At 43.6% G+C, this 22,905-nt stretch overlaps 4 protein-coding genes and 1 long non-coding RNA gene across 5 annotated transcripts; 2 read left to right on the forward strand and 3 right to left on the reverse strand.

Annotated features, from left to right (window-relative positions):
* Positions 1-407: 407 nt before the first annotated feature.
* On the reverse strand, positions 408-6,594 carry G9a (histone-lysine N-methyltransferase G9a). The gene is made up of 12 exons (XM_076819157.1): positions 5,343-6,594; positions 4,672-5,267; positions 4,549-4,599; positions 4,381-4,484; positions 3,667-4,309; positions 3,271-3,603; positions 2,961-3,189; positions 2,684-2,890; positions 2,349-2,605; positions 2,031-2,281; positions 1,766-1,941; positions 408-1,333 (listed from the first exon to the last, which is right to left on the reverse strand). Exons 1-12 carry the CDS (start codon positions 6,218-6,220, stop codon positions 1,171-1,173), a joined length of 3,888 nt encoding a protein of 1,295 aa, XP_076675272.1. The 5' UTR covers positions 6,221-6,594; the 3' UTR covers positions 408-1,170.
* Positions 6,595-6,910: 316 nt separating this feature from the next.
* LOC143372685 (uncharacterized) lies at positions 6,911-8,505 on the forward strand. The gene is made up of 2 exons (XR_013086331.1): positions 6,911-7,144; positions 7,219-8,505. It is a non-coding gene; the product is annotated as an uncharacterized LOC143372685 (long non-coding RNA).
* LOC143372682 (uncharacterized) lies at positions 7,505-13,097 on the reverse strand. The gene is made up of 8 exons (XM_076819159.1): positions 12,808-13,097; positions 11,825-12,282; positions 11,569-11,748; positions 11,372-11,506; positions 11,059-11,306; positions 9,210-9,905; positions 8,841-9,128; positions 7,505-8,759 (listed from the first exon to the last, which is right to left on the reverse strand). The coding sequence occupies exons 1-8, from the start codon at positions 12,962-12,964 to the stop codon at positions 8,624-8,626; spliced, it is 2,298 nt and encodes a 765-aa protein (XP_076675274.1). The 5' UTR covers positions 12,965-13,097; the 3' UTR covers positions 7,505-8,623.
* A 161-nt stretch (positions 13,098-13,258) lies between these two features.
* LOC143372683 (ATP-binding cassette sub-family F member 1) lies at positions 13,259-15,990 on the reverse strand. The gene is made up of 5 exons (XM_076819160.1): positions 15,548-15,990; positions 15,257-15,482; positions 14,541-15,186; positions 14,292-14,470; positions 13,259-14,217 (listed from the first exon to the last, which is right to left on the reverse strand). Exons 1-5 carry the CDS (start codon positions 15,898-15,900, stop codon positions 13,723-13,725), a joined length of 1,899 nt encoding a protein of 632 aa, XP_076675275.1. The 5' UTR covers positions 15,901-15,990; the 3' UTR covers positions 13,259-13,722.
* Positions 15,991-16,231: 241 nt separating this feature from the next.
* Positions 16,232-18,539, forward strand: LOC143372684 (adenylate kinase 8). The gene is made up of 11 exons (XM_076819161.1): positions 16,232-16,398; positions 16,463-16,589; positions 16,675-16,766; positions 16,825-16,921; positions 16,994-17,086; positions 17,197-17,333; positions 17,403-17,583; positions 17,652-17,776; positions 17,850-17,959; positions 18,036-18,207; positions 18,276-18,539. Exons 1-11 carry the CDS (start codon positions 16,303-16,305, stop codon positions 18,537-18,539), a joined length of 1,494 nt encoding a protein of 497 aa, XP_076675276.1. The 5' UTR covers positions 16,232-16,302.
* Positions 18,540-22,905: the final 4,366 nt, after the last annotated feature.

The following is a 22,905-nucleotide window of genomic DNA, read 5'->3' on the forward strand; positions in this document are numbered from 1 at the left end:
CTACTGGCACTATTTTCTGTGTCACAAAACATGTTATCTTTTAACTTTGCGATCGAGGCCCACTCTGCATCGGTAACGTTGCACGCGCCACTAAAATGGTATGGAGGCTATCCGAGCGTGCGACATAAAATTACATTGGGTGATACGATGATGTTAGGCAAATTAGTTTGTGATTTGAATTCTTTCGAAGTAATTCTAAAATATTTCTGTAATAGATATTTTCAATTTCGCGGAGCGTTCGCCACAAGTTTTTTTCACGATTCGAACCATTTAGCGCCATCTGTTAAACTATTTTGAAGACACCGTCGTAGCGTTTTTTAATTGGAGTCCTCGGAATTATCGTAAAGAATTTAAAGATTGGACATGATTTTGGGTGCGGGTTACATCGAAATAAAGTAGCAGCGTGGTATTAAAAAGAACTACATCTCTTTTATTATACAAAAAGATTAATGATTTGTACAAAAAGGTGTACTCCTATATTCCAAACTGCTCGCAATGAATCGAACACTTTGTAAACAATCACCCTCTAAAACTGAATAAGCGAACATTGAATTCGTAAATTTGTAATACAAAGTTCGGACATACTGCACTCGTGACGTACATGAACGATTATATTACTTTCCTTACCTAGTCACGCACTTTGTTTGTAAAGCTACAGCAGTTACAAACAACACACATTCATTTACAGCTCGTACATCGCGTACGGAAACTATATAACAGTTAAGATTTCTTAGGCTCTCGCCGCCCATGTTCTTACAGTTGATACTGCTTTAAGGAAGAATATCAACTTAAACAATATCAACCATATAACAATTATATATTATATGTAACTTTACTTCGCTAATCAAAAGATTGTATAGTGGCACGTCTCGTAAAGTCTATCGATCCTTACAAGAGATCAAAACCCGATTAAATCAGTATGGATGTTAGTTCGGTCTTCGGAAAATTGAAGTATAAAAAGCGTAGAATTCCTTAACTTAACAGCAACAATAACGTTTCCCTTTTTCAATAGTCCACGCAGCGTATTTGAATCCCACCACCGTTTGTACTTGTACTTCTCCGATTTTGCTTGGTTGGAGATTCTCGACTCAGACTCCGAGTAGTTAGAAGGGAGAGCATTAAAGTAATAGCCTAATGCTGATGCGCAAAATTAGCTAAGTCGTCTCGGGATTACGACGATTGAGCAGCTAGCATTTCTTCTTGCTGTATTTTTCTGCGATAGTTGTCCAGAGTAACTTGTATAGTCTTCTCAGAGTATCGGCAGTTTTCAGCTCCACAGGTACACGTGAACGACTTGCATTTTATTATCCAGAATTTCTCCCCGTAATCAAAGCTGAAGACAAACAATCCCGTATTGGTCTTCGGTAACAAATTCCACTTAAGTTAAAGATAATCAATGGTCAAGAACAACAACGGAATACGTGTACATTCCTCGTGACAATCAAATTCGCCAGAAAAAAGTAGAATCGCTGACGACACACTTCTTCGTGGACAACAGATCGAATCCCACCACTTACCACCGCCTAGGGTAATGAATGAGAAGAGACGAACACGAACCTAAGCTCGCGCATCCAGAGAAAATTACGTAGGATTCTAAGAGAGAATAAGGCGAAGAAACTATAACTACTCAGCGATAACGATTAGCCCACCAAAACCAAACATGAAATGATTTATTAACCAAAAAGAATAGCATGTGACACTGTTTACTGATGCGTGTACATGTGTTGCGATTTACATTGCGTCAATCGGCTTTGTTTTAACATACCCGAGCTCTTCGTCCGCCTCGATGTCGCGATTTGCAAAAAATGCTATCCTAGGAAAGTGCAAATCCTGATGCTCAACAAACACTCGTACTGGCAGAAGATTAGGTGCGCAAGAATGGTTTATAAAGCGAGCTATGTTTCCGTAACGCCTTGCATCGATACAATAGGTCTCTCCATCCTACGCGCAAACAAAAAAAAAAGGTAAATAACAAAACATTCAAAAGTATTAGCTTCGAATATGTAAAAGGGTCCTCTGGCGAAACTTACTCTGTTATCTAAATCGAATAGATACGAATCGTCCTCTCTGTGGTCAGCCTCAGAATCAGAAATAATCTCGCCAACGTATTCGCACACATAGGAACCTTTGGGAATGTGCCGCAACGTTCTAAGGCCCCAACCTTTCCCTTTCGTTCTGAATAACTGGAATCGTTGCGTTAAACCATATTGGACGACGCGGTTGTTACACGTTATGCGATTGCAGTCGCAGGCTGGATTGCACTCGAATAACATTGGAGGATCTAAACGAGGAACAGTATTTATCTGTACGTGTCTCGAGCTCGACAACCGCGCAGGCGTTCGATATACCTGTATAATTAAATTCAGGAATCAGCTTTCCTTCTTCGTCGTACCAACACCTCAGACTTATATTTCCGCACAAACACTTCTCCGAGCTGCAGTTATCTTCGCATCGACAAGACTGCAGGGACGTTATAGTACGATCAACATTTATATTACTCGTAAAACAATTCTCCGTCACATAGAGGAAATCTGTCGGCTTGTCTTCGGAGTCATATCCATTTACGCATTGAATAGGATTCGTTTCTTTGCCGCGCGAAATGTCACTGCAAAAGTAAATCGTTAAGTAGATTTTACCACCGTTGTTTAGTCAGGCGTAAAGATACGTTAGATTCGATAGTCACTTAGTTAAAATTTTTACTGTTTTCTCCCACATATGCTCGGAGAGCTCGTTCACTTTGGCATTCAATCTTAAAGCGGACATGGTATCCCCATCGTTCGTACAGCAATTCACTGATGTCTCACCCGCGGCATTGATTTCTCCTATCTTAGCGCCACGAGCTAGTAACAGAACGCTAACCGCGTACTGATCTTGTCTCGCAGCTATGTGCCTGTAACACACGAAAAACGGTAAACTCGATTCTTCCGAACATAAAAGCACATGTACATTACAAAACTCACAAAGGTGTGTCACCATGAACGTTAACAGCATTTACGTCACAACCTTCATTAAGGAGCATTTCCGTGATCTCGGAGCTCCCGCTGAAAGCACTCCAGTGCAATGCTATATTCTGTTCCGCATCTCGAATCAAAGGATCACATTTCTTATCCAACAAAAATCGCGCCACATCGGTGTGACAAAATTCACACGCCCAAATTAAGCTCGTCCATCCGCCGTCGTCCACCGAATCTAACAGATTAATATTCATCATTCGTGGGATTAAAACCAAACTAGCACTATATATTAGTAGCGTGAAGCGGTTTTCATTACCTACTAATGTTCTTGGCGCTTTACACTCCGTTAAAATTATTCGACAAACTTCTAAATGCCCCGACTTGGCAGCCATGTGCAAAGCAGTCATACCGTCTTCCCCTTTCAACGTCACATCAGCGCCTATCCTTATTAAATATTTTACAACATCGGCTTTACCCTTGCTGGCGGCTAGCATCAAAGGTGTTAACTGATTCCTATCCATCACGTCTAATTGTGCCCCGGCTTGCACAAGTACATGCACGCAAGACAAGTGACCCTTGTCCGCGGCTATGTGAAGCCCAGTTCGATGGGCATAATCTCGGAATGTATGGTTGGCATTATATCCACATGCTGAAAGATTAGAAGAATTCATTATCGATGTATCGTACGCTGTAGAGCGCAATGATCGCGTACCTAGAACATTGACCAACTTCTCTAAATCGCCGTTCTTCACAGACGTGTAAAGACTCATGATAGTGTAACGCTCTGGCCTCTCAGAGTTAACGGATGGCTCGGGGATTTTAATAACGTCGGCTTGAATCAGAGGACTAGGCGGACGCTCGGCCAGTTTCGTATTGTCACCCTTCCCTGGCAAACTCATTTTCGCCGAGGGCAGTTTGGAAAATTTCTTACGCGTCGGAATGAACACAGGTTTTCTTAGGCCACTCATAGTGACCATCATATCGTACGCCGCGCTTTCGTTTCCGCAATGTGGGCACACACCTTTCTTATTCGGATAAACTTCGCATTCGCGATGGTATTGGTGGCCATTGACACATTGCACGAATCTCCCTTGCGAACAAAACAGCCCACAAGAGGGGCAACAATTATGTCTTAGAAGTCTCTCTTTGTGCATTCGGCATAAAATAATGAAAGGAACACGGGTACTGGGTCTCCTCATTGCTACATCGTTGCTGTCAACCTCGTTGCAGCATCCTACCAATCTATTGTCAATAGAATCTATTGCAGTGCAATACAGGGGCGCCCCAGAACCAGTTATTGTTACATACAATTGAGATCGTACTTGACACAAACATAACATTGACTGACTATATGTCTGCAAAATATAGTAAATATTAACTCCAACGAAGACATTGAATAAATCAGAGGAATTTAAGTTATACCTACTTCACTCATAATCGCTGTCGATTCCGGCTTTGAAGCTTGTCCTTCTGCCGGACTTGGACTCGGAGCCATACTCCTTCGTGTTCTTTTGGCAGGGACAGTGCCTTCTACGAAGTACATCCGAGTTAGGATAATTGTTCCATTCAAGAAAGCTGTATCATAAAACATTACCTTCGGGATAGTCATTGTTCTTGCCCGTTTCCGCTATCGACGCAGATCCGTCTAGAAAAAATATTTCTCTACATAAAACAAGCTTAGCGTGAATGTAGGATAAAATTCCTAGCTTCTCTATACCTTCGAATAAATCTGCCTTGGCTATTTTCCTTGCACCCTGGCTTCCACGAGGTCGTCCCCTTTCACGTTTAGGCCTACCAGTAGCAGGCTTTAGAAATGGCTTTTCAATATCCGCTAATGGTATGTCATCGCTGAGAGGGCTGCCAATCGAGTTGCTCAGCTTTGCGTGGGCTTCCGAGCTTTTTATCATAGGGGATAATTTTGGCATACCCTCGAAATCGGATGAGAAATTTTGAGATTCGTCCAAGGTTGTATCGTTCGCGCTACTCTCAGACATAATGGAATTCCTGGAACTCTCCAATGTCGAGTTCACCTCGGGTATACTCATGTTTCCATCGGAGGTGGAAATCTCCACCTCATGACGTATGTCGGGAGGTTTAGCTTGCAGCTGCTTGTTCTGATCTTTCCCTTGAATCACCTTCTTAGGCCTCCCTGGCCTGTTGTATTTTCGCTGCTTCTTAAACTGCAAGTTTTCCTCCGTATAATTTGACTTCTCCTTTCTCGCCATCGCGCTCTCTAGTACCGTACTCTTGAATGACTCTTTACACAGCCTTCTTGCCGAACGTTTAGGACCTGGTGGGTCTTCTGTGTGGTCGCTAAAAATGTCATGGAATGTTTACAAATATCACGCATAATACTTTACATACTTGAGATGAAGGAAAATAAAAAACCTAAGTGCTCTCAATCTAGGTCGTCCTGTTCTTCTCTTCCTGGTAACCGGAGTGACGTTTTGCGTTTGTTCCCCTTGTTCCGTGGGCTCCATCGACGCGCCTGCTTCGTTAGTGTTAGCCTTTTCTGGAGCGGCATCTTTCTCCTCCGTCGCCACCGCTGTAACTTCCTCTGCGGCGATAGGCTCCTCCGTCTTCCTTTCCGGCTCTTTGATCTCAGGTTCCTTAACGGCGGATGGTTCTTCTGTTTTCCCTTCCTCCGAATCTGATTTCTCAACAGTGTCTGAATTCTCATCCGAGTTCTCAATCTTGACAGAAACACCGCCAATCTGATCACAATTTGCCAATTCATCGGGAACTAAAGTAAGGTTGGAGGAGCAGCTGGATATCTTTGTCTTTTTACCGTGATCGGTGTTCTCGTCGATCGTCCTGAACGTAAGGACGATACGCGGAATCCCGTTATCCTTTTTCAAAATTTCCTGCTTTCCGTTATTCTCATCTTCTTTATGATTCTCGTCGGTGACCGTCGGACCCACGGTGGTATTTTGCTTTATCGGAACCACAACCTCCTCCTCTTCTTCTTCCTCCTCCTCTTCCTCTTCCACCACCTTGTCCGCGACGGGTTCCTTCTCGACCGCTGGCATTTCGTCGATAATCGTTACCGGTTTTTCGGCCTCCTCGTGATCCGACTTCTCCGATCGATTAATTTCTACGCTTTTCACTGGACTCACGCTTTTGTTAAATTCGTTCGTCATGCCCTCCAGGATCTGTTGGATACTGACCTTGTCTTCGACCCTCTCGGCAGCCATCATACCTTCCTCTTCGCCCCCTTCTTGACAACCCTCCATCGTGGCAGCTTCCTTGCTCTTAATCTCCGACATGATGATATCTAATTTCGACTGTAAGCTACGAGCGTTTACGCTTAAAAGGCGACCTCATCGTAAAATTAGGGCAGTCGATGGATTACCAGCTAAATCGCTGAACGACTAGCGAGCACTACTACGACGTCGACATGGTGTCTTCCGCAAACTGCAAGTAGCTACAACGGTAGTGCTGCGATGCCTTCGGAATTTCTTTCTGACTGAATACTATCACTGTTGCTACGATAGACACCGTGGTAATATCTCGCCGTGCACTGTCCAACAGCTGGACTAATTACATTATCACAGAAACCGGTTGTTCCAAAGATTTTCGGAGAAATATCTACACTACGCTGGCGTGCCCCGCATAGACCTGGAGGCCATATTGATTGCTCAGGGACGGGCCGATGCGAGCGAAAGAATTTATTTTTAAAATGATCCTCGAGCCGAGCCCTTTTACCGTCAAATTATCTACTCTTTCTCAGGCTTTCAGCGTTTCTGTTATATCGGACAGTTTATGCAACACCGCGGTGTATCTAAATACCACGAGAAACAGAGAATATACAATATATCTACATAATACGCGACTGCAAGCTTCATGCACCTATACATTTAAAGCAAAAAAGATAATGAATTCTTCTGTAATTCATTACTCTGTACTAGACGGATGGGATACTCATTCCGGTCCAATCACCTTATTTTAGGCTCCATTTTTTTTATTCTTTCAAACACGGAAATTTTCTTTGCGATTACAAAATTTATTTTAAAATCGACTGTTAATAAGAAATTGGAAACCACCTTATTACATGTGATTTCTTTTCAAATCAACGGTTATGTAATTTATAAAAGTATAAACTCATCGTCCTCATTTTTATGGATACATTCACGTGCGAGAAAGTAAAAGTACATAAAGTGCGCGCGATAGTGTTGCAACATATAAAACAAGTTAGTATTCGTGTTTATAGAAAATAGCGATATAGTTGATCCTTTGAGTGGACTCGTTGAGTGGTATCGTTTAGTAGGTTTGTTGGCGTGCATTTCGGAAATGAACTGAATTTATCGCCGTTGGAACGAATTCATTCCAATGTAACAATGTTAGCGCGCATGAGCGCTAGGCAAAAGGAAATTGCTTAGGATTACGTGGCAGCGGGCGATAAAAATACATTGCAACTAATGTGCAGGGACGCTCGCCTGAGATAGATAGCCGTAGATACCGTTATATCATTTTCAAAGAAGCGAAAGATGGTTGAGAGTAAGGACAAGCGTGAGAAGGGAAAGGGAAGAAGTAATAAAAACGAGAGCGGCTCGTATAAATATAAGTTTATTTACATTGCAACAGATCCTTTTGTCAAATAAACGACAAAGGTGATTATGAGTGTAGACTGAACAATGTTAATGAATAAATGTTAATTAAAAATAATAATTACAACGTTCTAGCCCAAACACGCCTCTTATTTAAATATAATATAGCTACATTTATTGAAATTCGTAGAATCTAGGAGACGTGAATATTGTGCTTTCCTTGCGGAGACGTCGTTAATAATTCTTACGATTTGGTTTCCATTCGATCGATCGATCCTGACTGCGATCGCCGCACGCGTTTGGTACTATTACAAACGATAATGAAACGTGAAAAAAGTCGTCGTCGCTAAGTCGAGTTGCAGGGGTACTGCAATTGTCGCCCGAGGAAGAGAGCTTCTTCGCGAGTTTTACTTTCGAATCATCAACTCGCTTGGTTCTCTCGATAAAAAAAAAGAAGCGTAAACGAAGAGCGATAGGAACGGTTTACGCGTTCAGTACGATGCCGCATCTCCTATGAACGATTTCCCTCTTCATCTCTCTCTCCTGTTTTATTTTCTTTTTGTCTTCCTTCTTCTTCTTCTTTTTTTTTAAGAAAAACGTTGAACGTACTACATTTATTTATATCTTTACAAGCAATATAAAAAGTTGAGCATCGTATTGCATCGGTGATTGCATCCTATATAAATACACGTCGACAAGAAAGTTATTGACAAAGTAGTTCAACGCGTCACGTTACAACCACGAAAGAAACTCGTGCGCAGATTAATCCCAAAGACCGCCCTCTCTCGAATCTAGGAGCCTAACATCTCGTTCTCGTTCTCACGAACAGATTCGCAATGTTCAATAATAATATCGTACACGGTACGTATCCGAGTCCCTTTGTTTAAAATACGTACATTACGGTTCACGGTGTCGCCGAGTATTACAAACAGCTATTTTTCGTTTTTCTTTCTTTTTTTTTTTTGGTTTAGAGTTGTTTTCAAGTACACTGTGCACACAAACCACTCAATGTGCACAACCATCGTCGATTACAACACCATTCTACGTGGTACATACGATTAATTCAGTTACTTTTATCGCATATGGCACCAGCAAGGAATATGATTTAATCGTAACGGTGGGTTATGGTGGCGGAGGTCTTCTCTGTGGCTCGGGGGTGTAACGCAGACGAGCTCGTACATGCTGAGGGCTACCAGGCACAGAACTGCTCTCCGATAATCTCCTTGGAGGAGGTTGAGGTGGAGAAGATGAGACGTACCTTGACAAAAGCAAGCACGTAAAGATCAGAGACATTCATTCTACTTTGCGCGCCACCGAAAGAAGATTAAAGCGGCAGTACCTTCGCGCGAAAGAAGGGGACGCCGGGTCCACTAGATTTCTTCTGAGAGCGAGCGGAGATTCGCCACGATTGAACCTCGGCGGTGGCTCTGGCGAAGGTGCACGTTCACTTCCGAGCCTGAGCCGGACGTAGGAAGCGAAACGCTTCTTACCGGATTCTTTCGATCCACCTTGAATCGGTGGCATTGTAGAGGGAGGATCTTGTTGTAATTGATGGGCAAAACGGGAGATTACTACCCCCGGACTGGCGGAACCGTGGGATCCTTGCGGAGGAGGTTCGGAAGGAAACCTGCGTCAAAAGAAATGAAAGCTCAGAAGGTGATGTCGAAGAAGAATATTGCAGCATTAGGTAATTCTTGTGGATATGTACCTTTTACGACTAATCATGGGACTACCATAAATATCATGCGATTGTGGATGAGTTTGAGGCACAGGTGGGGTTTGTCCTAGTCGTTGTTGAAGAAACGGCGAATAGCGGCCACTTTCTGTTGGTTGTATCACGTTTGGAGGATCGACATTCTCTCGCCTCCAAGGCGAATAGTCGCGAGCAAACGGACTCAATGATCTAGAGACACCTTGCCATCGGTCTTTATTGGTGTCTCGATCTTCTGCGAAACGTCCATGGTATGGCGAGTACAGTCTGTTCCCTGTATCTATCGAATTAGAATCCTGCCGATAAGGAGAGAACGATCTTCCTTCTTGTCTACCTTGTCCGTTGGTAGAACAATGATTCGACGAGTAATCCCTATTTTGATCGACATGCTGTCTATACGGTGAATAGGATCGTTGAAAATTCGTTTCCGATGCGTCCACATCATTGGACGAAGGAGGAGAAAACGGCCTGGAAATTTCCTTTCGTCTAACCGCGTATGGACTATAAGATACATAGTTCGCACCATTCTCACTATTTGATCGTTGATGAAATGGCAGAAAACCGGAGTTCTGTGAGTCTTTGGTGACGTTGCTGCGTAGAAAAGCTGGTACTTCAGATTGAGCCCTGAGATGAGCTGTTTGCTTTAGAGATACGTGACCCGTAACTCGCTGCTGCCACCCTGCCAATCTGAAACTGAATCGCACGATGTTAAGATACAGTCTCGCGCATCCCCGAATGCGAATCATCGGACTCCTGGTGGCGAGTGGCTTGGTTCATTTGTGCGAGCATCACCGCCACTCAACACACATGTATTCTGACGTTTCTGTAAAAAACCTTAGTCTGTAGAGAGTTAATAGAAGTTAGAGCGTTAATCATAGTATCATGCAACACAGACGAGGATAGAGGAATACTTTCCAAAGGTGAGAAATTATAGAGAATATCTGTGTCTAGAACTAGAAACTTTGAAACATCGCATGCTAAAAACACAAAACTAAAACGTTCGACTCAACGCGTTCTAAACGTTTAAAATAAAAGGAATGAAAGTACAGATATAGACGAACTATCTTTCCGATGAATGGAGTGTGCACAGGGAAGAATTATTTGTGCCACATGATCGGCAGACCGCTATATAATATAAAGACAAATAAACAAATATTCAAATAAATAAAAAGAATGCTTACCATGAGTGGGGGTTGAAAGGTGGGGTGTGTAACAGGCGCGTGCACAAACCAAACAACTCGAAATGAAAATCGGGCAGATTTTGGGGTATTTGTGAGGTTTCTTTTTTTTAAGTTTTTTGGAATTTTTGGATAAGTTTTTGGGGAAAATGGAAGAACGGGCGGGGGTGAGGGAGGGGGGATGCTATGCTGCGCTGCCTCCCTCAAGCTCAACGCTGCAACACAATTCAACACGCACGCAAACTTTTAATCGAGACGTATGGACAGGTTCTTAAATGTCATGTGGCAAATGAATAAAAGATAAATATGTAAAATCTAGTGTCCAACAAAAAACCCAACTTTAACACTCAGCATAATCTCTCGAGCCGCTTTAACATACCTACCCATTAACCGTGAATACTGAAGTGTGTTAAAACTTTTTAAAACTAATACAAAAAAAAACAATAACCGGTTAACTCTCAAACCAAACCAAATCATTATAATATTAGTCGGGGGTCTTCATGCTATGTTTAAAACTCTATTCACTTTCTATGTAACAGTCTTTTCTAATAGCACATGTCTACCACATCTCGTTATGCATAGTTTTCTGTATTTAACAATAATCCTACGTAAGTGGCTGAAAAATTAAATTTTAGCGCTTACGACGGGTACGGTTGTTAACGGTTTACCTTGGCTCTAATTGCCGCATAACTCTGCCAAACCATTGGCAGCCAGAATTTAAGAGCGAGGAATTTGTCTCGTCGTCTTGAGGTACGTCGAATTTTCGAATGAAAGGGTGTTCCATGAGTTTGTGATATTTCGGGCGATGTTTATAATTTTTTGTGAGGCAGCAACAAACAAAACTTCTGAACTCCTTTGAAAAGGGTGTGTCTGACGGAAGGGATGGAGGGTCATCTTGTACTACTCTGCTCAATACCTATAAATTTCGATAACTGTTTAATGTGCTACTTGAAACGGGTGGAGCTACAAAGCTGTATTTACCTCAAAATCAGTCTTACAATCTCGATAAGGGAATACTCCGGTAGCTAATTCTACTAAAGTAATACCCAAGCTCCATACATCGGCACGTATGTCATAGTCTGGTTTTCTTGGATCCGGAGGGTCGATTCTTTCAGGCTATAAAATATACAGAGGAAGTATTTCATACAATATTTAAGCTTTTAATGTTATATACTTACAGCCATGTAAGCAGCGCATCCTGCGCTTCTGGTTTTCGCCTTACTATCAACTAGTCTACCAGATATACCGAAATCACATAACTTAACACCTCCCCTTTCGTCGAGAAGAATATTACTAGGTTTCACGTCTCTATGAATAACACCATGCTTTTCCTTTAGATAGGATAATGCTTTTACTGTCTGTAAAGGTATAATTTCTCCGTTAATTATCTCTTCAAGTATGTGTAAAGAAATATGTGATCATACTATCGCTTACCGCTACTGTAACTTTTCCTAAAAATTCTTCTGGCATCGCCTGTCTGGTCCTCTTTAATAATTTATCCAAACAAGTCGCCATTAGTTCCATACAAATCCATACATCGGATTCCGTGATGAAACACCCCAAACATTGTACAATATATGGACAATCATGTGACTTCAACACAACGTCAAGATCCATAATTATCCTTTTATTTTCTTCCGCATTACCAGAACGTCTCATCTGCTTTACAGCGATGAGCACGCCGCTAGGTTTATGCCTCATTTTGACGACATGTCCACAGGTACCATTCCCCAATTCACCCAAGTGTTCCAGATCTTTCATTTCAGTTTGATACCTTTGCCCATTGATATTCAAAATACCGTTCATCTTCATGATCTCTTGTAGCTTTGACTCAAACTCACTATCCGGTTTCTTTGGAGGTATCTGTGGGACTTTCAAAGTCGGGATTGGAGCTGTATTAAGAAGATTAATCATCATTCCCGTATCCAACTAGAACTCAACTTTTGCCATGCATGCAAAATATTTCAATTATCAAAAAAAAAAAAAAAATGAAAAAAGTGGAAGTTTTGGAAACGAAAAATAACTCAGAGTCATTTGAAGGATGAAAAGGAGTATTTATTTTTATCAACAACACAAAAAAACTCTTTCCTCGGTAAGTAAAAAGTACATTGTTTTTGTTTATGCAATTGCTTTAAATGTATTTCCGTCTGTCTCGAAACTCGAAACTCGATCTACCTGCTACGGTAAAAGATATCGTGGCGCGTAAACGTTGATCCGCGGACAATTCGATTGAAATAAACTACGCGTTAAACAAGGAGACTAAAAGAGTATCGTATATAGAGGTAAAAGAATAAATTGTGATGGTCAACATAACCTGTACAACAAGTTGTGGGATCGCGATTACGTTGGAGATGTTTGGGAAAGGGGCGAAGAGAAAATTGGGTCGAGCTGACGAATGATGTCTAAGTGAAACTCACGTCGCGTGGCAGGAGTCAAGACAGATCTCGAGGATGACGACTGAAAGCTCGTTCCTGGTCCAACCTCGCCATCCTGTTTGTCTCTGTCCCTCGACTCGCTTTCCGCCTTGAGACGCTCTTGCATATTCAAAATCTGATTCTCCAGAGTGCTGGACATCGCGACGATCTTCTGGAACACTATCAAGCTCACCGCAGGGCACCACCTCGCACAAAATATTTGACAATTTTCACATCACTCGTCTGCCCCTTTTGGCAGCGAACATTGCGCCGCCGGTTGTACGCATTTCAGTAGAACCAACTCTCTTTCAATTTCTTGGAAATCACTAGAACAGTGTTTACGATAACATTTTTCGAATCCTTCGCCAGAATTGCCTCCACTAAACGTGTTACGATTAATAGATTCTCGTTGCAGGTACGCGACTTCTGCGCATGCAAATTATACACTTGGAGATCAGTTCTTTCAACTACTTTTATTTGTCATTCAAACATGAAGTAAGTGTTCGTGATACGAAATACAGTTTTGTACAGAACTTACTACATACGTATATAAATATTTCTTCGAAGACTCGTATAATTTTTCTAAGCAATGCATTGAATTGCAATTATCAGATATGAAGAGTTAAAAAGCTGAAAGTATTTTAACATTGCGCGAACGTTAAGAGCGAGCATATCTTTCAGCTTTTCATGGGTACGATAATTGCAATTCATATAGAAATCGTCAATCCTGGATTTATTACAATTGGACAATATTTTAGCCCCATCGAACTTGATAGTTAATTCAACTTTGTACAATTAAAAACACAAGCTAAAGAATCGTTTGCAATCGAAGCTTGGATAATCAGATAGTAAAATAGATGAAATTTGAAAGGATCGATTCCGCAGGCCATTGGAAAAATATTCTATAAAGTAGGATGCTCATTGTAGAACAGCCGCATTTGCAGCTATACTTGGATTGTTAATAACTTCTCCCAGACTCTCCAACAATTCCTTCCTATAGTCATCGAAGTCTCCATCGATCTCATTGATCTGCTGATTCTCGATCACGTACAAACAGCACTCGGTATCTCTGATTAGACGTTCGTCGTGGGAAACGATGATAACTCCGCCCTTGTATTCATTGATAGCATCGGCCAGAGCATCGATAGATTCTATGTCTAAATTGTTCGTAGGTTCGTCTAGGATTACAACATCGGGTGCATTTAAACACAGTTCCGCCAAAGCGACTCGTGCTTTCTGACCTCCCGATAGATCTTTCATTTTGATCGTATGCGCGTGAGAACTAAGTCCAAACGTTCCTAATTGTTTCCTAGCCTTTTCGTACGGAAGATCAAACAGGCGCATTAGATATTCCGATGGTGATTCCTCAGCCGTCAAATGTTCACCAGAATGTTGGTCGAACTTGCCTATTTTCTGAAAATTATAAAATACGATATGTTACACAAGTTCCCCATTCGGCTAACAAGCAAATTTAAAGTTATACTTACTAATCTATGATTCTTTATTAGATCTCCTCTAAGTGGCTGTAAGTCAGCTGTTAATAACTTAAGAAACGTCGATTTACCAACACCGTTAGGTCCTACTATAGCTATTCTGGAATTCAAGTCTATTCCAAAATCAACTTCAATAAATAACGGTTTCTGTCCCTCGTACGAAAAAGTAACATCTGAAAAGAAAACGCCGATTTTTAAGCCGCTGCTGTTAGAATGTCGGACAAAGCGATATTAACAACGTACTGTGAAGACCGAGAATTGGCGGTTGTAACGGGGGTGGATCAGGGAAACTAAATTTCACTATATAATCTCTAGGTTTCTGTAACAATTCCGTAGGCGAAGTGTCATCTTCTTGTTTCTGCATTTTCGTTCTATTTTTCTCTTGCTTCCTGGTTAAAGCTTCTTTCTGCTTCTTTTCAGCCTGTTTCTTACTTTGACCAGAGGCTTTAAGATCCTTTAGCCGTTTCTCTTGTTTCTCATATGCCTTTGTCATTTCTTTTTTCTTCTGTTCGTACATCTTTTTAAACATACTATAATTCCCTTTATAGTAAAATAATTTCTGCTGGTCCAAATGGATTATATCCGTACACACATTATCCAAAAAGCTCTGGTCGTGAGAAACGATGAGCAGCGTCTTCTTCCAAGCTTGTAAATAATTATCCAACCAAATGACAGCGTTCAAATCTAAATGATTCGTCGGTTCGTCGAGCAACAGCAAAGTAGGTTCTAAGAAAAGTGCTCTTGCCAGGGACACGCGCATACGCCAGCCACCAGAAAAATTCTTCGTAGCACGATCTTGCATAGCACGGCTGAAACCTAGACCGGCGAGAATTCTCCTAGCTCGTGGTTCCGCGGAATCTGCTCCGATAGCTTTTAGTTCCTCATACACCTATGTAACATACGCCGTTCGATCAGCCGTATAACTACACTCAGATTTAAAGCGCAGATTAAGAAATTACCTCTTGCAATCTACTTTGAACAGTAGTGTCTCCTTGCTCCACCAACTCTTCTAGTTTTTTACATTCTGTCAACAATTCTTTACATTTTACATCCGCATTGAGTACTACTTCCACAGCCGGGGTATCATCAGCAATAACTTCTTGCTCGCAGTAGAGAACATCGATGTTAGGTGGAATAGCGAATGCCCTATTTTGAATGTGGCGTAATAAAGTAGTTTTGCCATGACTGAAAGGAGAATCGAAAGTCATAAGATGTCGAGATTACATTTCAATAGAGAGATAGTTGCATACCCATTCGGTCCCACCAAACCGTAACGCCTGCCCTGTGCAATTAACAGGCTGGCATTGGTAAAGAGCTCCTTTCCTTTAGCAGCGATGCTGAAGTTCTCCACTTTGATGTCAACGGCATTCTCTAGCTGCTGATTGGTACGCTGTTGAGTTTGAGATTGGGACATAGTAAAGTTGCTCTCGAGTTCGCTGTGACCCTGACCACCGGTCTTCGTTAACAGCTCTATCGTTTTCTCATATTCCTGCTGCTTCTTCAGCTTCTTCTTCTCTTTGTGAGTGAGCTTCTTGGCCGTCTCCTCCACGCCCATTTCGGAAATCTTGTTCGTAACATCCGACACCTTCTTATCGGTTGACATACTGAAACGTGCACCTGCTCTTCCAACCTCACTTTTCTACACTTCCTCAAGAATGCATGGGTGCTGTTGGGTGCGAGGAAAAGCGCATAACACGTGGCGCCACCCACCATCGGCACACATATCTCAGCATATTGCAGTGTTCGCTATGTACGAATTACATACGACTTCTGCGAGGAAATACTTTTATTTTCTTTTTAATGTTTCGATTAATTAAACGAGCGAAACACCATGGAAGAGCAATCTTTCGGTCGCATTCAAGGAGTAGATAACGCTCGTATATATAATAAACTGAACAGTTGAAGTAAATGTAGCCAGCGTGACAAAGAAAATATGCACGGAACTTCCTGAAATATGATATAGAATTGCGTTTTCAAAAGCCTGAAGATATAATCGCGTGAAGAAATGTCGGGATCACAGGAGGTGGATCAGAGAATGCGCGCCATCAATGCACGAGCTGTAGCGTACTTAGAGAAGCATCGAATATACGAACTATTTCACGTAAATAACCTGTAGTAATTACATCACGTGGGATATTAGATTTATGTGAATGCTACGTGCACAGGAGATTGCAACTCAGTTAGTAATTCAGAGACCAGACGACCATCTTGCATTCATAAAGCAGTACCTGTACGTTGCCGCCAAAAGACTCGATGTCCCCAAAATTATCTTGATTGCGCCTCCGAGCTTTGGTAAACCGACTTAGAAAGAAATATAGATCATTTAAGTAGGATTGAAGTGCATTTAGACTAAGAGGAGAATATTTTACGCGCGTAGATAGGGTGGCTCTAGCGGAAATCCTTCGGGAAGAACTGAGTGTTCGTCCTTTATCCCTGAGAGACCTTCGGCATACATACGACAAGGGAGATGTAAGAGAAAAATAATGAAACCTTCGTTTCTTTCTCTAACAACGACTTTCCTCGTTAGGACACTTGCCACTGCGACGAATCGGAGGATCTCGCGTTAGCTATGAGAAAGATTTTAGAGAGCGGAGCTTTACACGAATGTGGATGGATTCTCGTTGGTAAAGATAGCGTAGAAACGTCGATAGTTTGACGAATAAAAACGTATCTCTCATTTTTTCTTCGTGGCGTAGATTTACCAAGAACGAAGAAGGAAGCACGAGTGTTCCAGCGTTTGGGAATAATACCAACGCATGTGATAGAGCTCATACTTTCGAACGAACAGGGTAAAGACTGAAAGGATCTCAAAATTATAGTTCGATATATATATATATATATATATATATATATATATATATATATATATATATATATATTCGTCATTTCCCTTTTCCAGAAAATTGGAAGAATATCTGCGCGGATATGGGTTGCTACCAAACTTGCGACCCGACGAATGGCTCGACAGGTTCGCAGGAACGTCGGTATCTGAAAAACCTGGCGGGGCTACGCGAAGTTTACGCGAACTATTTAATCGTTAGTTACTTCTTTGCTGACACGCATTTTTTATTAATAGAACGGAGAGTAAGAGGAGCTTATTTAAAGGAAATCGAGGTTGGAATCAGGTCCATCGAGGAGCTTGGAAAAGATTGCGCGAAGCTGACGAAAACGGTGAAGAAACACTGCGGCGCGCCTTCGCTCTTCCGCATCGTCCTCGTTGGGTCCAGAGGATCTGGCTGCACCAGTTTAGCGAAATACTTGTCCGAGCGATTCAATCTTGTTCACAGTAAATCTTGAGCTATTCTTTGACCAGTAACCTCTGGCGGATCAGGGGAAAACGATCGTTTATTTCAGTCGATTACGATTACATCGCGGAACAGGCGCGTTTGCAGCAGAATCCTTTGGGGGAGATGCTCCGATTGTTCGAGTACAGATGGGGGGAAAGGCCCAAGCCTGAGATCAGAATACAGATCGTCGAAGTACAAAGAAATTAATTAATAGAAATTAATTAATCCGTTCCGAAGTTCACTGTCTAACGCGATACCTTTTCAGAAATACATATCTGGGTACGAGTGCGTGAAAAGGGGATGGGTCCTGACTGGCTTCCCGAAATCGGTGGAAGACTTTAAGCTGCTAGATTTGAGTCCCACCCCTCCAAATAGGTGATATACCAGTTCCCTCACGCCTTATTACCCAAATTACTCTCAAAAGCGTTGCTCAACATGTTCGATGGTATAGAGTATTCTTCGTGGAGGTGCATGGCGATGTCTGCAGAGAGAGATTGCTCAATCGCCGATACAACATCGTCACCGGAAGCAAGCATAACGTGGCCACGAAAGAATACATCGACACAGACGAGTGTAAATTCGGCATACACCCTAGGGATTACAGACTGGTCGTCGAACGAGACGTAAGCGTACGAACTACACGCACGAATCTCTAGCATCGCGATTCTAATCGTTGCTACGTAAATGGCAGGTTCAAGAGTACGACGAGAACGCGACGGAGATGATGCTGTACGCGGGCGAAACCGCGGTGAAAATCGATGGGAACGAGGAAGAGAAAGTGGTTCAGGAAAAAGTGGAGGCCAGTTTAATGTGTCCAGCTCCGGACTCTCAACCGCGAGTTCCAAGACCTCCACCTGAGATCGATCCGATGGACATAGAGTTCGAACCCGACGACGAGCCCGATCTCAGCGTTAACGAGCCGCGTGGACCTCAACTAAAGTACACCTTCGTTTAACAATGCATGCATGTAGGATCGATTGGATACAGGATACAATTTGCAAGCGAAGCTTGCCATTGCGTACCAATAAATATCAGAGAAAGAACCAGGGACGTTTCACCCTCCGCGGGGGTGAGATGCTCGCGGCAGGTCCTGTTATCCTGGCACGCCAGGCATCTCGTTCTCGCAACGTCACGGCCGTCGACGTCAAGCCCTGTCGATTCTGTAACGCGTGATATTTGAACGTGACGTAGCGACCGCGTCATCGAGAAGCCAGGGACGGCTGACGGTCCCGCGCAGTACTTATTCCCAGTGCAGCTGGCTTGGAGAATGACGACAGGGCTCGACGCAACCCTGCAAGGGTTCAGATCGAGAATGACGTAGGCGACACGTCAGGCTGTTCGCAGCGAAATCGGGCTGCGGCTAGTATCTCGACGCAGAAGTAGACGATTTTCTGCCACGTGTTCACATGCGTCACTAGCGCGCTATAGGTCCGATGGAACACAAGAGATAGTCGTGGCTTAATTACCGTATCGGTTCTGACCCCATTCACCTATCAGTTGTACCTGGCAAAGTTCATTTACCACTCATTACTCTCATTCTTAGAAGTTGCTTCGTCCTGAGTCTTTCAATCCGACACAAGCTTCCACTGGAGATTGTACCGCCACAATTTCACGCTCATAATAAGGGAGTCGCGTTTAAGGGCTGCATCTTGACGGCACGAAGTGTAGGTGGAGCAGGTTCGCAGAGAGAAGTGGGATTGATATAAAGAATTCGAGTGTCGGCAGCAAGAGGATCAAGTGAAATGAGAATGTCGGGACGCCCACGTTAATAGGGATAATTGCCTCAAACGCGAAGCATATTTCCGGAACAAGGATGTATAGGGTGGGATAGGTCGCACGCGGCCGCAGGACGCGCGCAGGACCTGCTGCGGGGGATGAAATCCTGGCCAGCTCGCCCTCTAGCGAGCACGGTATTGTTTTCACGAGGAGGGATCCATCGAATTACAATTGTCGTTCTTCGTATTAGGGAAGCACAGGTAATGGGAATTCAGCTGTATGCGTCATCGGGTCCATCGATCAAGACATTTGTAATGTCCTTTTATCACTCGAACTGTACAATATAGTTTTACAAATCTGAATTATAAGTAGCTATTAGGCAGGATGTATGAGAAAGCAGCAGTGAAATAGTTGACGTTACGCTGTCAGCGTTGAATTCAAGCTACCTCGGAGGAAGCACCTTGCGTCGTCTGATTATCGACTGATTTTTTCCCTTGAAACGGCGTAGACACCGGAAGGAAAAAGGAAATTGGAGCTTAGGGAAGTAGACTCGAATGGAGGTCGATCGCCAGGAAGTTCCACCCAGAGGGAAAAGCTTTCCTACGAAGTACACCATAAACCCCAAAGGAGAAAGCTTTCCGGGCGAACGTAGAGCTACTACCAACACGTAGAAGTTCTCATCCCCATCTCAGGACAGCAGTATCTCCGAGAAGGTAATCTTCGAAGGACCAGGTCCTTCATGATTACCTAATGCACGAAAGTAACACGCGTTTAAAACAACTACAATGATTCGGAGAGATCGAGGACTCTATCGCTGTTTAAGTAGTTTAGTCATCGATTCGGACGACCGCCTATCACCCTGGAAGTTCTCTTCGAATTTTGATTGCAACTCCTCCGAGCCTTCAAATTATGTACTATTAAGCAGCCGCGATAAACCTGATGAAGCTCGCAGCTTCCCTGCATTAAGTCCCACTTATTGCCACTGTCGGATAGAATTTACACAGCTAATGCGCGCTGCTTCTCGATAGCCTGGAACCGACAAGCGCTTCCAGTAAAGCGTTTACCACGTTGGTGAACCAGAGCGCGTGTATTGAGCCATAGACAGGACATCAAAAGACGAAATAAGCTCGAGTATCAGGATAGAAGGAAGCGACCTGGACACGGCAGGACATTCCTGATCCTGGATGCCATTCTACTGGCAATCTGCACTCCTATCCCTCACGAACGCCGTGAGTATGCGTTGAAGAAGCGCGTGCCCCGTCAACATCATACACACGCAGAAATATTTTTTTCCAGGGAGCCACGGTGGCATTAGGCTCGCATAACTCAGCAGCGATCACCCTGCTGCGGCTAATCGAAGTCGTCAGGGTTGTACCAACCTCCGTGCCATCCTGGAAGCTTCCATATCACCCTTTCCATCAGTCTACACTCGAGGAATTCGAAGATTAATTACCACTTGGATCTTCTCTTATTGTGCGCTGATATTTTATAAAATACTTGCTCGATGCAAAGAAATGTTAACGTCGTTACTACCACGTTGGAATTTTCCGAGTCTAGCGCTACTACGCTCCTGAAATCCACCCGTTTCCATCTCCAACAGCAGCGAGTGACATCCATCGACGAGTCAAATGCTCGTCCAGTCCGTCAACGACACGCGCTTGTATCTTACAAACATCCAGTGGCACTAGGATACCATGCGAGCGAGAATTTCCGCGTGAAACCGATCCCCTTGAAGATCCTGGCAAGCTACGCTCGCCGGAGCTTGAGCACGTTAAGTATTCCGTGGATCAGGACCCCATGCAGCGCGGAATTCTCTCCCCCGTCGGTCGAAAAGGGGCATGGATGCTTTTCACCCCGAAAGGAACGTGGGCACCCTTCGGGGCTCGTCAACGTCCTGTCACTCGTCAACCGCATGGCGCCAGAAGCATCCCAGGCACCAGGACCTCATAACTCAACAACGATATGGAACGCGCGCTGCCAGGACCTCGTGTCCACGCCATGGAGACGCGTTCCACGATCGCCAGGATAGCAGGAATTCGCTTGCTTCCTCCTTCGTGGCTGCTCGCGAAACAAAAAATTAAGACTCCGCTAAGGTCGACGGTAAAAGTGATATTCAGAGTCGTTGATGGACCCAGAGAGTAATGTATTTCACGTGCCACGAAGCATTGATTAGCGTTAGTCGATGAACGTTAGAAGTTTTGGAGAAGAAGAGGGAAAAGATGGAAGGCAAGACGCTGCATCTTCTTTTCTCCTCGAGTTTGTTATTTTTACAGGGACCAGCTTGCCTTCTGTACATCTTAATTTCGACTACGTATCACAGGCGATCATAAAACGGAACGCGCGTGCCGCTCGAAAAAAATTCCAGATATTCGGATGGATTTCCGATAACGAACAGTGGCTGTATACGTGTACACAGCACCCTCGCCCACCCCCGCCGCCCCTTCCTCTCGATGAAACAAATATTGATTCCGTTCAACCGACGCATCGTAAAATTGCCTATTTTTTCGTGCCATTAATGCTTCGCTGTGTGCCAGGGCGAACTAGGTGGTCCAAGTTGGGTGTTTCGCGTTCACTTCGCCCAGAAGAGAGGGGTGGTGTGTTTCACGGATGGCAAAGAGGCTTAAATAGGAGTTATAATGGTTGGTGGGTTTCAGGGGCTGGCGAGCGGGCGAGGTAATGTCGACGCGATAACAGGATTTATTTGAATTTGAGCTTCAAAGCGTGGTCTTGTTTGTCCACCAGGATACCAGCGCGACGTGGAGGCGACCGTTTCTATTATTCATCCACCCACAATTGATCGAGGCGGGTGGCTGCGCGATTGGTCGGCGAATAACCCGTTTGTTCTGTTTAAGCTGGGAATCCAGCTGAAAGCTAAGCTAAGCTATGGTAAGTTTTAAAAAATTAGCTCAGATACATCCTTATGGAACCGTTTGTATGAAAGCTAAGCTAAGCAGTGCTATATTTTTTTTATATTTTATAGCGCAACCAGACACAGCACAGCAGAGCAAAGCTTAGCTTAGCTTAGCTTCCAGGTGGATCCTCGGCTTTAGGCGTCTCCACTAAGAATCCTGGCTAAATCACCGCCAATAGTATCGCTAATGGACTACTTAAGTTTAAGTAATGATTAGCAGCTTGAACAATTGATTCAGCTAGCGCAAGCTAGCTTTCGGTGACGCGAATGGAGAGAATCCTTGGCGTGGTACCTAACGATACCATATCCTCGAGCGTGCCTGGTAATTATCTCGACGGAGGAAGCTGGTGGACGACGCTGCACAAGCACCACCGAGCCAAAGGGTATCACCGAGTTATCGCTGGCTGGGGAACAATGTTCCCGCGACGGTGTTGGTGCATCCTTGCCTCTTAGAACCGGGCAGCCTCTGGGCGTTTAAGTCCTCAAACCGTTCTAATTGAGGTTTCTCCTCGTTACCGCGAAAGAGTTACCGGAAACAATGGCCGGGACAAGTAGATGACAATTGCACGGTAGACAAGCATCCGCGCGCTAACAAAAGCGCGCCCACCAGTCCTCGTTTTGGCTACATTTCTTCGTCTCATTCTTGCTCCTCGTCTCGCTATTGTTCCCTCGGCACCGCAGCGAGCCTCAGCGT

The sequence above is a fragment of the Andrena cerasifolii genome, chromosome 8, assembly GCF_050908995.1.
Source record: "Andrena cerasifolii isolate SP2316 chromosome 8, iyAndCera1_principal, whole genome shotgun sequence".
NCBI classification, from domain to species: domain Eukaryota; kingdom Metazoa; phylum Arthropoda; class Insecta; order Hymenoptera; family Andrenidae; genus Andrena; species Andrena cerasifolii.

Excerpts from the sequence above, each read along its gene's own strand:
- G9a (XM_076819157.1), bottom strand. The coding sequence starts at position 6,220 with ATGTCGGAGATTAAGAGCAAGGAAGCTGCCACGATGGAGGGTTGTCAA. Across the intron at positions 4,485-4,548 it reads GAACAATGACTATCCCGAAG|AAGGCACTGTCCCTGCCAAA; the intron begins GTAATGTTTTAT and ends TGTACTTCGTAG. Across the intron at positions 2,891-2,960 it reads GTTCATGGTGACACACCTTT|GCACATAGCTGCGAGACAAG; the intron begins GTGAGTTTTGTA and ends CGTGTGTTACAG.
- LOC143372682 (XM_076819159.1), bottom strand. The coding sequence starts at position 12,964 with ATGTCCAGCACTCTGGAGAATCAGATTTTGAATATGCAAGAGCGTCTC. Across the intron at positions 11,507-11,568 it reads GATGCGCTGCTTACATGGCT|CCTGAAAGAATCGACCCTCC; the intron begins GTAAGTATATAA and ends TATATTTTATAG. Across the intron at positions 11,307-11,371 it reads ATTGTAAGACTGATTTTGAG|GTATTGAGCAGAGTAGTACA; the intron begins GTAAATACAGCT and ends CGAAATTTATAG.
- LOC143372683 (XM_076819160.1), bottom strand. The coding sequence starts at position 15,900 with ATGTCAACCGATAAGAAGGTGTCGGATGTTACGAACAAGATTTCCGAA. Across the intron at positions 15,187-15,256 it reads TTCAAAGTAGATTGCAAGAG|GTGTATGAGGAACTAAAAGC; the intron begins GTAATTTCTTAA and ends TATGTTACATAG. Across the intron at positions 14,218-14,291 it reads TAATAAAGAATCATAGATTA|AAAATAGGCAAGTTCGACCA; the intron begins GTAAGTATAACT and ends TATAATTTTCAG.
- LOC143372684 (XM_076819161.1), top strand. The coding sequence starts at position 16,303 with ATGTCGGGATCACAGGAGGTGGATCAGAGAATGCGCGCCATCAATGCA. Across the intron at positions 16,399-16,462 it reads GAATATACGAACTATTTCAC|GAGATTGCAACTCAGTTAGT; the intron begins GTAAATAACCTG and ends CTACGTGCACAG. Across the intron at positions 17,334-17,402 it reads TTTACGCGAACTATTTAATC|GAAATCGAGGTTGGAATCAG; the intron begins GTTAGTTACTTC and ends GCTTATTTAAAG.